Source organism: Lutra lutra, chromosome 4 (assembly GCF_902655055.1).
Source record: "Lutra lutra chromosome 4, mLutLut1.2, whole genome shotgun sequence".
Taxonomy (NCBI): Eukaryota; Metazoa; Chordata; class Mammalia; order Carnivora; family Mustelidae; genus Lutra; species Lutra lutra.
Genome location: NC_062281.1, coordinates 166,172,047 through 166,186,964, shown reverse-complemented (window position 1 = coordinate 166,186,964; position 14,918 = coordinate 166,172,047). Strand labels below are relative to the sequence as shown.

Genomic DNA, 14,918 nt, shown 5'->3' with positions numbered 1-14,918 from the left:
GTTTCTGCCACAGAAGAGTCTTTAGACCCCAAGAAAGACCTCCAAATCCCTTACAACTGCTTTTCTTTCCACCTACCATTCAGGTTCCCAGACCTTAGTCCCACCCTCAGGACCCCTGATTGATGTAGTCTAGACAGTCCCATAGTGTCTGGGAGGGGGGTGCCAAGTCTAGGGGCTGCTGGCTTTAGCCCACAGGGAAAGGATGGGTTAACCCAGCGCAGGCATTGCATCTGTGGCTGGGCCCTGGGGTCCAGAAACCTTCCCCAGCTGCCAGCGAGGTCGGGGCATAACCTGCCCAGAGGCACCAGGCTCTGGCCCTGGGCACACCTGGAGCCAAAGAGCAGCAGGAAAGATTCAGGTCAAACCCCAGAAGGTACCCCATGTTATGCAGAGGGAAAAAGGTCACTGTCCGGGTCGGGGTGTGGGCCGGCTGCCAAGCTCAGCTTGGGGACCCCCCAGGTCCCTGCAACACCCTCCCCGACGCCTGCAGATCTGCCTCCCTCCCTCCCCCAGAGGCGCTCAGCAGATCAATGCTGCCTTTGCTGACAGCTGAGAATCGAGCTCGCCTTCCCGCCCCCTGCCCCGCCCCTCCCGCTCGGCTCCGTCCCCCGAGAGACTCCCGGAGGAACCGAGAAGAGTTTGCTGCGGAAGACTTCACCCTGGGGCAGGGCCTGCGGAGGGAGCTGCTGGTGTGGCCGAAGCAGCGGTCAGAGGAAGAGGGAAGGAGGATCGGGAAACCCAAATGACCACTCCTCGCAGGGCCGAGAGGGCTAAAGGGAACGAAAGGGCTGCCCCCTACCGCTAGAGAGAGGAGGTCAGGCACCAAGAACTTTCCAGCTGGAGAGGCAGTGCGTGGGAAAGAGTCTCCCGTTTGGGGGTGGGATTCTGCGGGCCTCTGGGGACGAAGTCGTCCAGCCCGCCGCGCTGGTTCAGAGCTCACCTCCCAACAGCCACGTGCCCTGACCCTGACCCTGGAGGCAAGGGAGCGGTTCAGACTGGCTTGGGGGTGCGCAGGCCCTCATTCGGAGGAGACTCTTCTTTGGGGCGGGGCGGCGGCTGGGGGCTCGTCCCCCAACCCGAAGAAAGCAAGCTCAGACGTGGGGGGTGGGGATGGGAGGACGAGCGGACACACCCGGGGTCCGCTGTGCAACACGCTGTGACACAGCTCGGCAGCGCCTGGACAGCAGGCCTTTCCCGTGGGCGCTGCTCACCGAGCCACACGCAGCCCCGGCACACTTTACACACTCCTCCCGGCGCACTAAGGGCACGCCCCGATGGCGAGGGGCACACCTCCTCGCTTTCACCTCCACCACCTAGCGGGGCCTGCACCGTGCACACTCATCTTCATACCTATCCACACAATGCCCACGCCACGCACCTGCATGGACTCTATCCCGTCACCGCGCGCACCCACAGCCACCCGCGCGGCACACACGGAGCACGCACTTCTGGAGCCACTCACACCTGAACTCCACGGGACGCCGAGTTCCATCCACTGTCGCGGCCACAGCTGCCCACCCCTCGCCCCCACTTTCCGGAGCACCTCCCACCCCCGCGAGGCGTCCAGCCCAGCCGGGCCTCGGGGTCCCGGCAGCCCCTCGCAGCAGTGCACGCCACTAGCACGCGGCCAGGCCCCGGGGGCCGCCGCCACGCGGTCAGGTCCCGGCACCGACTCGTAGGCCCCCATGGCCGGTGCGCCCAGCCCCGCCGGCTGCTGCGCGCGCCCCCCTCCGCCTCTTCGCGCCCGCCCGCTAGCTCCCTCCCGATTTGGGAAGGCGGCCGCGGGGCGGGCGGGGGCGGCGGGGGAGGGGCGGGGCGGGGGAGGATGACATGTGAGCGGCGCGCCTGAGGCAGGTGGAAAGGCGAGCGGCATGGAGCGCGTAATAAGAGAGTTGGAGTCGGAAAGAGCCGCCCCAGTCGCCGGGGAAGCGGGCGGTCAGTGCGGGCTCCGGCGGCCCCCAGGCTCCGCGCGCCCGCCCCCGGCCCCCGCGCCGCCCCGGGCCGGCCCCTAGCCCCCCGCCGCCCGCGCCCGCCCCGGGCCGCCCCCGCCGGGCCCGGGTCCGAGCCATGCGCCACTGAGCGCCCCGCGCGCGCCCGCCCGCCCCGGACCGCAGCCGGGCCCCGGCGCCCCCCCAACCCCACGCCCGGCGCCGCCCATGGCCGAGGCCCCCCCGCGCCGCCTCGGCCTGGCCCCCCCGCCCGGGGACGCCCCCCGCGCCGAGCTGGTGGCGCTCACCGCGGTACAGAGCGAGCGGGGCGAGGCGGGCGGGGGCGGCTCCCCGCGCCGCCTCGGCCTTCTGGGCAGCCCCCTACCGCCGGGCGCGCCCCTCCCTGGGCCGGGCTCAGGCTCGGGCTCCGCCTGCGGCCAGCGCTCCTCGGCCGCGCACAAGCGCTACCGCCGCCTGCAGAACTGGGTCTACAACGTGCTGGAGCGACCCCGCGGCTGGGCCTTCGTCTACCACGTCTTCATGTGAGTTTGCGACCCCGTGCCCCTTGCCGCGCCCCCGCGCTCCCGCCGGGCTGACCACTGCCGGAGCCTGGGCTCCCCGGGGCCGTCGCCGGCCGCCCTGGCTCCGCCCCCTGCCCCCCATTCCCACGGCCGACCCTCCTCTCGCTCACCCCCAGGCCTGAGCCCGATTTCTGATCCTCCCCCAGCCTGACCTTAACCCTGATCCCCGGGTCCTGACCCCTGCTTGACCTCGCTTCTGACCTCCCTACCTCAACTATTTTCATTCTGATCTCCAACCCCTGCTCCTCCGTCCCATTCCCAGGTACTCCCCACATCCAGTGTCTTGTCCCCCATCCTCTCTGCATTCCGGAGCCACTACGGTGGGATCCTCTTTCCTCTTCCCTGCCTCTGCCTCCTTTTGCCCCAGACACAAAGGGGACCCAGTGGCCCCCACACAATTTGTTACTATCTCCCCAACTTTGTTGCCACAGTGGGCTCCCACCTGGGCGCCCCTTGGAGATGGCCCTCTACAGGGATGGCCTCCACCCCAGTCCCAGTTGGCCCCCCACTGTAGGGGCTCGGGGGTCCCTGTGAGCCACCTGAGCCCTGACACTCGTGTGTGCTGTGTGACGGTCTTCACCCAGCCTCCCCTCCACCTTGCACCCGCCGGTGGCAGCAGCGGGCTGCCCTGGCTACCCCGGTGCCTGGGCCCGCTAGCCCGCCCCACTCACTGGCTGCTGTACCAGGCCTGGCTCTGGGCACCCTGGGGAAAAAGAAAGAGGAGAGCAGTCGGTTTGGAAACACTGACGCTGCTGGCCCCCTCCTCCCCCTTGCCAGGCTCCTACAACTTTCAAAAACACTGACCCCTCTTGGATGGATGTAAAGAGTGAATTTTGGCAGCCTAGAGCTCAGTCTTGGGGGACGGCCTGGCCCAGCCGGGAACATGAGAGGCCCCGCGGATATCAGTTGAAGGGCTGGGCCTGGCGCTGGGACGCCTGGAGGTGCCCGAGAAAGACCTCCGGTCCCTGGAAAATGTACCGATATTAATCCCTTCTTGCTGCCTTCAGAGCAGGCCCTTTAGTCTATGGGGTCTCCTCGGTGGCCCCCTTGCCTGTCCACCTGACTGTCAGGCAGTTTTTCTGCCTTGTCTGGCTGTCTTTCTGCTGGAATTTCCACCTGTGTGCAAGTTAGCCTGTCTGTTCATCTCCCCCCCACCTCACTGTCCAGTGGTCCTTCTGCCTGTCTGTTTCCATCCCTCTGTGGGACAAGCATCCGTCTGTCCAGTTGTCCGTGTGCCTGTCCATCTGTCTTGGTCTTCTACCTGTCTTTTGGTCTGTCTTTCTGCCTGCCTCTGCCCCATCCTAACTGGGCGCGCAGAATTTCAGAGGTGAAGGGGAGCCCCCTGGCCGTAGGGAGGGCAGAGGAGGACTCTCTCAGCCAGTGTGCTCCTGGGGGTGGCAGCCTTGACTCAGGCAGAGACTCCAGCTGGGCCAGGCCAGGGGCAGAGGTGAGTTGGTCAGGACATGAGGTCAGACTTAGGGTCAGAGTCAGAGTCAACTGTTAAGGGTAGCCCAACCCCCAGTGCCCATTGGGAGCATCTGGGATGAATGTCTTTCGCTGCAGAGAGGATTGTGGGAGTGATGACAGTACAAGGGAGTTGTACAGAGTCAGGTGAAAGCAGCAGAGGACTGCTAAGGAAAGGTGGTCGAGTTGCCCACATCAGCCTGGGGCGCCCAAGGAGGCTGAGACATTCCACGGAGAGGGGCTGTGCCTTCGTGGGCTCCTCTTGGGAGATGACCCTTCCAAGGCAAGGGTGGGCCCAGGGAAACCAGTAGGCCTCTGAGGCGGGGGTCTTTTGTCCTGAGGCCTGGTCTCTCAGGCCCCCAGGGGTCACCAGAGGTGAAGGACCCGCCTCATGTCCTCCGGCCAGCCGCTGTCTTCGCCTCTTCTGGAAGGGCCTCTCCTTCCTCTCCAGGAGCTAAATCTGCTGGCACCTTTGCCCCACATCCTGCCCTTTCCGGATGCCAGGAATGCCCTGGCCAGGGGCGTGCTTGTTCTGACCACTTGTGCCTGGGAGCCCAGGGACGAGGCATCTCAGGAGCTCTGGGGGAGGAAACGCGGCGTGAGAAGATCCACAGGGCTAGGGAATCTCAGGGAACTAGGCTTCTGTCTTAGAGATCAAATGGAGCGAGGGGTTGGGAGCCCTACCTCTTGGGGGCTGTGTGATCTTGGATGGATCACTGGGCCTCTCTGAGCTTTTAGATGTCTCGGCCGTCAGAGTGGGTAGAAACCCCAACCTTGTGGGCCTCGCTCTCAGATGAGGTAATAGGTGGGAAAGAGCCTAGTGTGCGGCAAGGGCCTGAGTGTGAAAGATGGGGGTTATTCCTGGGGCTGGCGGAGGGGGCCAGACCGGAGGCTTCTGTTGCTCCTGAGGTGCTCCAGATGTGGGGTTTCTCAGTCACTCACTCTGGGGTCTTGGCTGTTCTTGCCAGGAAGTGCTTCCTGCTGTTGGACTCCGAGCCCTCCCGCTGCACTCTCGGCCAGATCCTTTCCCACCTCCACAATGGGCGCCCAGAGGCGGCTCAAGTGCAGGGGTCTCATTGTGCTCAGTTAGCTAGCCCCCCCTTCCCAGAGACTCAGGCCCTAGCAGGAGGGGCTTGGCAGAAAAGCCTGGAAAAGAAGGGCTCAGGAAGGAGGGCACTGGGGTGAGCTGGGTCCGTTCACCCAAGGGGGACGTCAGCCTCACACCTGCCAGTGAGGTCCCCACGCAGCCCACATATTTTCTGGCACTGAAGACTGTCCAGAGGATGAGCTCGGATTCCGGCCCTTCTGCCCCTGCAGCTGTGGTCTCTGGGACGTGGGAACCGCGGACTCCCGTCTTCTCCTTATTGAGGTCCAGGATGAGGGGTTGCAAGCCCCCTCTCCCATCTCTCTCACCTCTCTGTAGGCCCCTGGTCCTGTCCCTAAACCCCAGCCCCTCCTCAGTGTTCCAGTCTCTGATTAAGGCCTCAACCCTTCACAGGCTCTGCTCTCTGGATTTGGAGAAACACCACAATCACTACCCGTCCTGCCTTTTTTTTTTTTTTTAAGATTTTTATTTATTTATTTGACAGAGAGATCACAAGCAGGCAGAGAGGCAGGCAGAGAGAGAGAGGAGGAAGCAGGCTCCCTGCTGAGCAGAGAGCCCGATGCGGGGCTCGATCCCAGGACCCTGAGATCATGACCTGAGCCGAAGGCAGCAGCTTAACCCACTGAGCCACCCAGGTGCCCCCCCCGTCCTGCTTTTTGAGCCTTTGGTGGGTGGTTGGCGGGGTGGAGGAGGAGGCCCACCTCCTCTCTGCACCCTTTCAGAGCTCCCCCGCCCCGCCCCCCAGCCTCACTCTTGAAGTTAGAGGGCTGGAGGGGGCTGATACAGGGCAAGGTCATTACCCCCTGCTTTCCCCACGCCACTGTGAGACTCTGGCTGCTCCCAGCCCCCAGCTGCCCAGTGCTTTCTCTATGTGAAGGTTTACACTCTGTAAACATCCTCCTCAGCCTTGTCCCTGGGGTCAGAAGCTGTGGGAATGGGGAGGGGAGGAGGTGGCGGCAGCTCCTGGGGCCCTCAGACTCCTAACCCCGGAGTCTTCCAAGCTCCCACCCTGCCCATCTGAGAACGATCACTGCCTGGGTTGGTAATCAGCCCAGTAAAGGGGGCCCAGAGCCCTCAGGCGTCCCCAAGAGGTGGGTCCACATTTTGATAGCCCATTTTGCTTATAAGAAAACTAAGGCTCTAAGGACCCACGTCACACAGTGAATCAGAAGCAAATGTGGAACCAGACCCCAAGACTCCTGACTCCCTATCCAGGCCGTGCCCCCTACTGCCTGCAGTTGTCTGGCGGGGTTGGGGGGGTGGTGGTGGCTCCAGCAGTTGGAATGGAAATTTCTCATCACTCATTGAGCGGCAGTGATCACCGGGCCATCTGTAGACCACCTCTACCAGGCAAGTGCTGCTACCCTCCTCATTTGACAGGTGGGGAGACGAGGCTCAGGAGCGGTCTCTGTGGAGCCTCCTGAGAGCGAGGGCTGACTCAGACCTCCTTCTCCCGCATCTTGGCTTCAGCCAGGGTCCCAGCCCCGGGCCCCGCAGGAGGGCCGCTCCTGGGCCATTTGTTTCTCTGCCCCAGCACGTAGCACCCAGCCCTCAGCACACAGCACCCAGCACCCAGGCACACACACACACATCCCCGCTGCACACTCAACTGTCTGTCTCGTGCACACACTCACTATAGCTTTGACACGTGTGGCCATGGACATCCCAAACGCATCTGTGGCACACCTCCAAGGAAAGGAAATCTAACACAGAGCTGCCCCTACCTCTTCACTGACTTCACAGAGACACTCCCGGGCCTGCCGCCCCAGCCCAGACCCCTAGCACAGAAGAGAGCCAACCCCCTTCCCTGAGTTTCTTGCCTCCACCTGTCCACACCAGCAGGGCTGCCCTTACAGGCCTCGGTTTACTTGTGCATCCACCTGGGAGGGCAGCCCCAGGGCCACGTGGGAGCAGATTAGCTGGCCTCCTAGAGTTCGGCTGGCCTTTACTTTCCCTGAAGGCCGCCCCCGGGACCGTTCTGCCCAGGCCCGCAGGGTGCTGCTGAGTCCACTGAGGCACGGAAAGGAGTGTCACACCTGGCAGATCGGTAGTACAACTGTGCCAGGAACCCAGGGCTCTGCCTCCCAGATCAGGACTTTAGATCTGTTCCTCGCCCCAGCTGATGGTGAAGGCTAACGTCCCAAGAACTTGGCCTTGTGATGGGGAAAGTCTTGGAGTGTGACCCAGATTTTTGGTGCTGCTGTTTTTCAGTTCTCATTCTTTTGTTTGGTCCTTATGAGGAGGGGGCAAATGGAGAGACCATCCTGCCAGCTTTCTATCCCTTCTTCTGTTCCTCTCCCTGCCCCTTAGGCCCCTTGATGCCCTCCTGCTCAAGTTAGACTTCTCATTGCTACCCCACCCCGACTCCATTTTTTTTTTTTTATTTCAAAATCTATTTTATTGCAGCCAAAACAGTGGAATTAACTGTACATAATAAACTATTATATATATATACACATTTTAAGTTATAGGGAATAAAGTTTATTTTGGCAGATAGTGTTAAACAAAATTAAAGTTGCATACATTAGTAACATAACTCAACATCCTTAATTTGGTATAAGTGTGACACATTTTCCTGTGTTCTGCTAAATCACCATAACCTAAACCGCTTTATAAAACTGATGTGCTGAAATTTATCTTTACTGCTTTCGCTTACGCTCTGATTCCAAACAAAACTTTTCATAAGCTTCTTCTATCTCTGGGTCCATCTCATCATCAATATCATCCAAGTATGGATCACCAGCCCCTGATAAATCTGTCCCATTTTCTTCATAATCTGGAAAAAAGTCTTCTCTTTCAAGTAACTCTTGGTATTTCTCTTGGTAATCTGGATCAGCTGCGGTGAAAGGTCGGGGAATGAGAGTCGGGGTGGGGTAGCAATGAGAATGAACAAGTATGTTCATTCCTTCCATTGAGGAAGCCCTGCTGAAAGTCTGACTTTAGTCTCTACTGCTGCGGAAACCTCTGTTCTCCCAGTGTTGGAGCCAGGAGTGTTTCGAGAGGTGATTATTCTTGGGCTGATGGCAGCATTTTGAGTGGATGATTAATTTAAGGTTCTCTGAGCCAGTCAAGGGAGCTGAAATCTCCCGGGGAGCAGGAGAAAGGAAAGCTCTGCAGAGCGGCCAAGGCCCTGCCCCTGACACCCCCGCCCCCCAAGGGGACCATGCAGGGAGCAGCTCATCGCACTTCCTCCCCAGCACTGCACCCATGGGGGTTATTGCGCAAGGCTGACCCCCAGCAGGGAATTCAGGGGGCCCCTCTCTAGCACCCCAAGTGTGGGAGTTGTGGGGCTGGGGTGGGGAAAGAGTGGGGCCCTGTCCTCTCTCCAGAGGCTGCCCCCTGAGTGGGTCAAGAGCATGAGCTCTGAGTCCGACAGATTTGGGTTCACTTCTTGTCCCACGCAAAGCAGTTATGTGTCCTTGGGCAAGTTACCTGACCTCTCTGAGCTTCAATTTTGTCATCTAAAAGCCAGGAGAGTCGGGGCCAAGTGGGTTAAAGTGTGGGCGCCATGCCGGGCGCAGGTGGTGGCAGGCACCGGCTGACACCCAGTTGTTCTGTCGCGGTTCCTTTCACTGTTCTCCTGCCTGGGGAGGTGGAACGGTGTGCTGGTCTAGCACAGAGTCCAGGGTGACTGCACGGGGCTGGGGGGTGGGGGGTGCTCTCTGTGGGCTCCGGCCTTACAGTCCCGCCTCTAACCCCCACAGGCATGACCGAAAGCAGACCCTTCGTGATCCTTGGTTCACATCAGGGGAAGATGGGGCTGGAGAGGGGACGCCACCCACTTGTGCGAGGCTGCACAGCTAGTGAGTGGTGGTGCCAGGACTCCGACCTGGGTCCCTAGATGGCTCTGTACCAGGCCTGGGGGGCTCAGGGCGACAGACCAGGCCTGCACCCTGTCTGGGACTCCACTGTGTAGGCCTCATGGTCACACCTGCAGCCAGCCTGACCCCAGGGAGATGGAAGTAGAGCCATGGTGCTCAGGGGGACAGCAGGGGACCCCTGGGAGAGGGGGGCGATACCCCCCTCTCTCCTGAACATATCATCCTGGGGAATGGGGACAGGGAATCCCAAAGGAGATTTAGAGATCTTAATACTTGCTGGGAAAGTATGTACCCCGCTCCACCCCAGTCCACCAGCCTGACTCCCCCCCTCCCCGTAAGATGGGGCTAAACAGGAACGTGGACCGTTCACAGCTGCTGCGCACTGAGGGACTCAGGGGGACCAGGAGGAGCTGCTGTACAGACCTTAAGTTTTGCAGGAGTGGGGGGCCGTGAGAGTCTCCAGCACCTTTTCCCTGGGCCCTTCCAAGGACTGGGAGCACTTAGAAGGGCACTTGGGAGGCTGCCTGCCCCCAGAGGGGGCTCTGATGGGCTAGGGAGAGGGTGATAGACATGGGGGGGGTGCCCATAAAGTGCCCCCAGGACTCCAGGCTTTCTGGGCAACTCTGTCCTTAGGGCAGGATCTGTGTGCCCTGGGGGCTTGGCACCTGGCGGGGAAGTGAGGAAGGAATGGGAGGGGCAGCCCCAGGCAGCAGACTAATTGGGCTGGGAATCCGTGGGCAGCGCCTGAGGGAGGGAGGCAAAGAGAGCAGGGAGCTCAGCAATTCCCTCCCTCTTCCTTCCTTCTTGGAGACTGGGGAACAGTGAGTGGAGTGGGGTCTCTGGCCTGGCGGCCCTCCTCAATCTCTTGAGGAGGGGGGGCACTTTCTCCTGAGACTCCTCAGACATGTAGGCCAGGCAGGTGGGAAAGGGGGAAAGCTTGCTGGAGATACATGGAGCGTGATTCCCACTGAAGCATGAAGGATGGAGGTCAGACAGCAGGAAGGACTGCCCACTAACCAGGAGGTAGAGTGCAATTCCCTGCAGTACCCTTCCCAAAACTTGCGGACCCACGTCTAGCTGTGCAGGACAAGATTAACTCTGCTCATTATCCTGCCAAGCAAGGGGCACCCCTCCTTCACAGGGTGAGGATGCAGAGGAGACAGAAGCTGCTCCCTGGGAGCCGAGTTCTGGCGGGTGGGGGGAGTGGGGGAGAGGGGTCAGGTACCCTTTGGCTTTGGGGGGGTGGTCACAGGCTGCCCCTAAGCCGCTCCTTCCCTGCCACTCCTCCCTGGGAGCCTCAGGCCTCCCCAGGTCACCGTCTTTGGGTTTATTTTTTGCTGGGCTTGGCTGTCCCCTGGGAGGGGAGGGGGCAGGGAGCAAAGGAGGGGAGAAGGAACAGCTTTGTCAGCACAATCCCGGGCGTCTCTGCTCCTGCCCTCCTTGGCCCAGCTGCCACCCTCTTCCGGAGGGACCAGTCTCTGGGCATAATGGGGACCCAGACCGCTGTGGGACTTCCTCTCCTGGGGTAGAAATAGGCCTTTCTGCCCTCACCCTTTCTCATTTCATCCTGCTGCCAGACATCAGAGCCAGAAAGGCCTCAGAGCTCAAGCAGAGCCGTAGCTTCTTTGCACACATGGGGAAACTGAGGCCAGGAGAAAGGACCAGGTGGCCCAAGGACACAGTTCACACAGGTCCCCTCAGTAGATGGGGGTTGTGCTGGAGTTACCCAGGACTAAGCAATGCCTCCCTCAGCATTGCACCTCTGGGTTCACTCACTCGTCTGATTTTCCACCTTCTGGGGATTGCAGGCAGTCTGGTGGGGGAGACAGAGGAGGGGGAAAGTATGACCCAGGGCCCAGCAGGGGGAGGGAGATGCAGCCTGGGGGTGCGCTGAAGGCCGCCCCAGGGTCTTGGACCTCTCCCTGCTGCCCTTTATTGTCCTTGCTGTGAAAAATACGCCAGCCCTGTTTTACAGAGGGGAATGAAGGCCCCAAGTCAGTATAACCAGCAAGCTGTAGAGGTGGGATTCAAAGCCGGGACAGGGTCCCCAGGATGCTGCCCCTGAAGGTCTAAGCCTGTCGGGTCCTCACTTGACTCTCCTCAGTCGGCCTCTCTGGCTCTTCTCTCTCTTTCTGCCCAATGAATGTTGGAGTTCCTCATGGCTCTGTTGTGTGTCCTCCTCACTATACAGAGTTCTTGTGTGTGTGTGCGTGGCCTCAGGCACTCCTGTGACACTGTGGGTCCCCTCTGGGATGACAGCCTGCCCCTTGCAGTTTCATCCCTGAGCTTCCCAGGAACACCTTGCCCCCTTATCCCGTGGGCACCTCAAACTCAGCCTCTCGCTTCCCCAGTGCCCCCAACAGTGACTCTCCTACCACTCACTGCCCAAGTCAGGAACCCCCTCCCTCAGGCATCTTTTTTTTTTTTTAAGATTTTATTTATTTATTAAAGAGAGAGAGAGAGAGAGACAGAGGTAGCGAGCACAAGCGGGGAGGAGAGAAGTAGGCCCCCTACTGAGCAGGGACCCCCCCCCCCCCACCGCAGCCCCATGCTGGACTGGATCCCAGGACCCTGGGATCATGACCTGAACCGAAGGCAGACGCTTAACCGACTGAGCCAGCCAGGCACCCTTCAAGCATTCTTTAGTCACCCAAGAAGCAGCTTATAGTGTCCCTAAAGCATGCTATTTAACGATCTCTGTGCTTTTCCTTTGGCCCGAAACTCCCTCCCCCGCCCATCCATCAGCTAGTGAACACCTATCCATTTTTCACTTCTCAGCTGGAGCACCCCATCTTCTTGGAATCACTCCCCACCCACCTCCACTCCAGGCTCAACGGGGGCGGCTGGGGCGGGGGGCCTTCCCCAGAGCCCGGCTCACCCAGTCCTATGCGTTCTTCGGTACTGGGTGGTGAGGTCTGGGAGGTGGGGGTTGAGCACAGTGCTTGGCATGTGGTTGGTAACTTGTAAATGTTTTCTGAGCCAGGGAATGAAGGTGGCATTGAGGCCGGTTATAAGGAAGAGCACAGCTTTGCCAACTAGAGGGAAACTGGAGAAAGGACCCCAGGTTCTCTGTTGTGCAGGCGCTGAGCTGGGAGCGCTTGTGATTTTTATCCCGAGTGCCCTCCACTTGGAGGCAAGAGCAAGAGCTGGTGGAAGCAAGAGGTGGAACCCTCTTCCTCTATCTCCCCTGTTCTGGATCATCAAGCTATGGAGGTGGGCTTTGCCCTCCGGGCAATGGGGAGCCATAGGCAGTGACGGGAGAGGGAGGCACCCCTGGCTGGGAGCCACGGCTTGCCTGATTTCTTCCCAGGAGCTAGCATTTTGCAAACACTATTATGTGCCTATTTTGCAGATAGGAAAGTGAGGCTCGGGGAGGAAATTACGTGCACCTGATTACACCGCTTGTCCATGGTGGAGGCAGCATTCGAACCCATGTCTGGGTGACTCCCAAGCCCAAGTTCCAAGTGGCTCTCAGATATGTCAGCAGACGCATGTGGTTCTCAGTGGCCTAAGGCAAAATCGAGGGAAATAAGGACAACGTGGTGACTTTTTCATAAAGCTAAATTTATTCCATTTAAAGGACTTTTAGTCTGAGATTATGTCCTTTCTTTTATGAAATGATGGGGCTGGGAATTTCTTTTTCAAATGTCCTTACTTGGCAAAATAAAAAGTTGCCAACCAGTCCCCGAGTGTTTTTTGGAAATTTTACCCGTGTGTGAAATCCTTGAGTCTGGGCGCCTTCCTGCCTCCTCCCTCCTGAGCTGGAGGGCCAGAAGGGCCTGGGTGGGGATGGAAGGATTGGGGGTGGGGGCGGAATGGAGGATCGCTCAGTCTCATTATCTACACCTCCTGGGCCTGGGGCGGTCCTGGCGTGTCCCCCCCCCCCCCCCCCCCCCCCCCCCCCCCCCGCCTCCCCGCTCCTCATCAGCTGAGGACCAGCCCAGGGCTCTAGCCAAGAATGGCCCCTGGCGGTGGGTGGGGACAGGGTCAGCGGGTATCAGGGCTCAAACGTCAGTTAAAGGAGTACAGGAGCAGGAGTCAGCTGCTGGGGTTCAGCTTCCCCCTCTGCTTCCTAAAGGCTGGATGACCCCAGCCAGGTGGCTCAGTGTCTCTGAGGCACCAGCTTCCTTCCCCACAGAACAACACTTCCTGCTCAAGGGCTTCACAAACCACAATCACCATGAGGAATGGAGGGCTTTTTGTGCTTTCCAGGGTCTTCTTTCCCTCTCTTCTGGGGTCCTGGGCTGCTCAGTGCACTCCTGTCTGTACTGGTTCGCACCCTGAGGGGGTACCCTGCAGAGCAAGGGGTTGGTGTCCAGGCCGAGGAAGAGCACACGGACTAGAGGGCGGTTCCCCAGGAGCCTGGGACCGAGTGCTAACCGAGTTTGTCATACGCTAGTAACATCCATAGCGTGATCTCTATCTGGGATTGTGCCAGATGTTTTCCATATACTACTTCATTTAATCCTCCCGAGAGCCCCGGGAGGGAGTACGGTTATTACCCTGCCGCCCAGAAGAGGACGCTGACGTGGGAAGGTTAAGCGTGTGCCTTTGTCGCATAGCCAGTAGGTGCTGAGTGCCCAGGAGGGCGGTGTGTAAAGGCTGAGTGTGCAAGGACTCTGGTGTGAGCAGGTCTTCAGGGCTATCATCAGTGTGGGGGATGCTGGAGGGGAACATTCGTGTGTGGGAGCCTGGGGGTGGGGACACTTTTTATGTGGGGATGTGGGTTGGGTTGGGAAAGCCATCTTCCTCCTGTGTGGCCTCCTGCGGTCCCTGCCTCACCCCCCACTGTGCCTCAGTCTCCCTCTCCTGCTGGAGCTCTCAGTAATAAGAGGGATGCTAATGGCAAATGTCTAATGAGCGCAGACCTGGGGCCAGCCGCTGCTCTGAGAACTCACTGTGGCTCCTTACACTTTTTCCTCTCAACACCTTCATGAGCTGGGGACTACAGTTATGCCCATTTCCCTGCTAAGGATGCTGAGGCACAGAGAAGTTGAGAAACTTGCCTGGGTGTAGGTAGAAGGGTCAGGACTCAAAGCCCTGATGTCCAGTTCTGGGGCTATGTCCTTGCCTACCATATTATGCCTAACTGGCCCTCATGGGCCTGTGGCCGATATGAGGACCAGTTGGGCCTTAAAATTCATGGTTCTGTCCTCCACCCCAGTTTAGCACTGGGAACTCGCTCTCTCATTTGGGAAGCCCTCACTGGCAGTCCCTTGGGGCTAGCCACTATCCCAGATGTTGGGGACAGAGCAGTGAATCAGACCTTCCCTCGGGCGCTAGGGAGATGGGCCAGGGGCTGGCTGCTGTCTGGACAGGTGCAGAGTCCAGTAGGAGCCCAGCACAGAGGGGCTAAACCCAGCCCCAAACTAGGCGTCATGAGGAAGTCTTCCCAGAGGAAGAGGTTTAAGTTGAAACCTGCAACAAAAGTAGGAGGAGGAGTCAATCGGGCAGGAAGGAGCAAGGAACAGCATTCAAGACAGAGGGACTAGCATGGGCAAAGTCCAGAGGTGAGGCTGAACATAGCATGTTGTAAAGGCCTCCAAGAAGTCAGGAGCATGGGAGCCTGGAAGGGGCAGGAGATGTGCAGAGAAGAGGACGGGATGTGAGCCGAGGATGCCAGCTGAGGAGCAGTGACTTCTTGGAGGAGACTAAGTCCAGGAAGGAACTGAAGACAGGAATACCCTGGACAGACCAGCATTTTAGAGACACCTTTCTGGATCTTACATGGAGGGTTGTAAGGGGGAAACTCTGGCAGGGAGCCACGAGGATGCCATTGGCTTGGCTTCCTTTCCCCCCTGCCTTCCCCCTTGTGGTGCAGTCCCCAGAGAGGCTCCTTTGGAGCCGCCCACTAACCCTGCCCAGGCCTGGCTGGACCTGGCCTGAAGCCCTAGGACTTTGCCTATAGGGAAAGTTGAGCTGCTTATGCAAAGCCTGGCCTGGAGGAAGGTGTGTGTGGCTGAGCTGAGGGGGCCCTTGGAAGCAGAGGGGATGGGTGCAGTCCCCGAGGCTGTGGGCA

At 59.6% G+C, this 14,918-nt stretch overlaps 1 protein-coding gene across 5 annotated transcripts in view; it reads left to right on the top strand.

The window, feature by feature from the left end:
• The first annotated feature begins 2,136 nt into the window (after positions 1-2,136).
• The window catches only part of KCNQ4 (potassium voltage-gated channel subfamily Q member 4), a 54,119-nt gene continuing 41,337 nt past the window's right edge, over positions 2,137-14,918 (top strand). For 4 of the 5 annotated variants that reach the window (XM_047726993.1, XM_047726995.1, XM_047726994.1 and 1 more), the window contains exon 1: positions 2,137-2,470. In XM_047726993.1, the coding sequence (XP_047582949.1) occupies positions 2,157-2,470 (314 nt within the window). In that variant the 5' untranslated portion in view covers positions 2,137-2,156. The remainder of the gene's footprint in view (positions 2,471-14,918) is intronic. The other variant, XM_047727000.1, reaches the window with a different exon arrangement.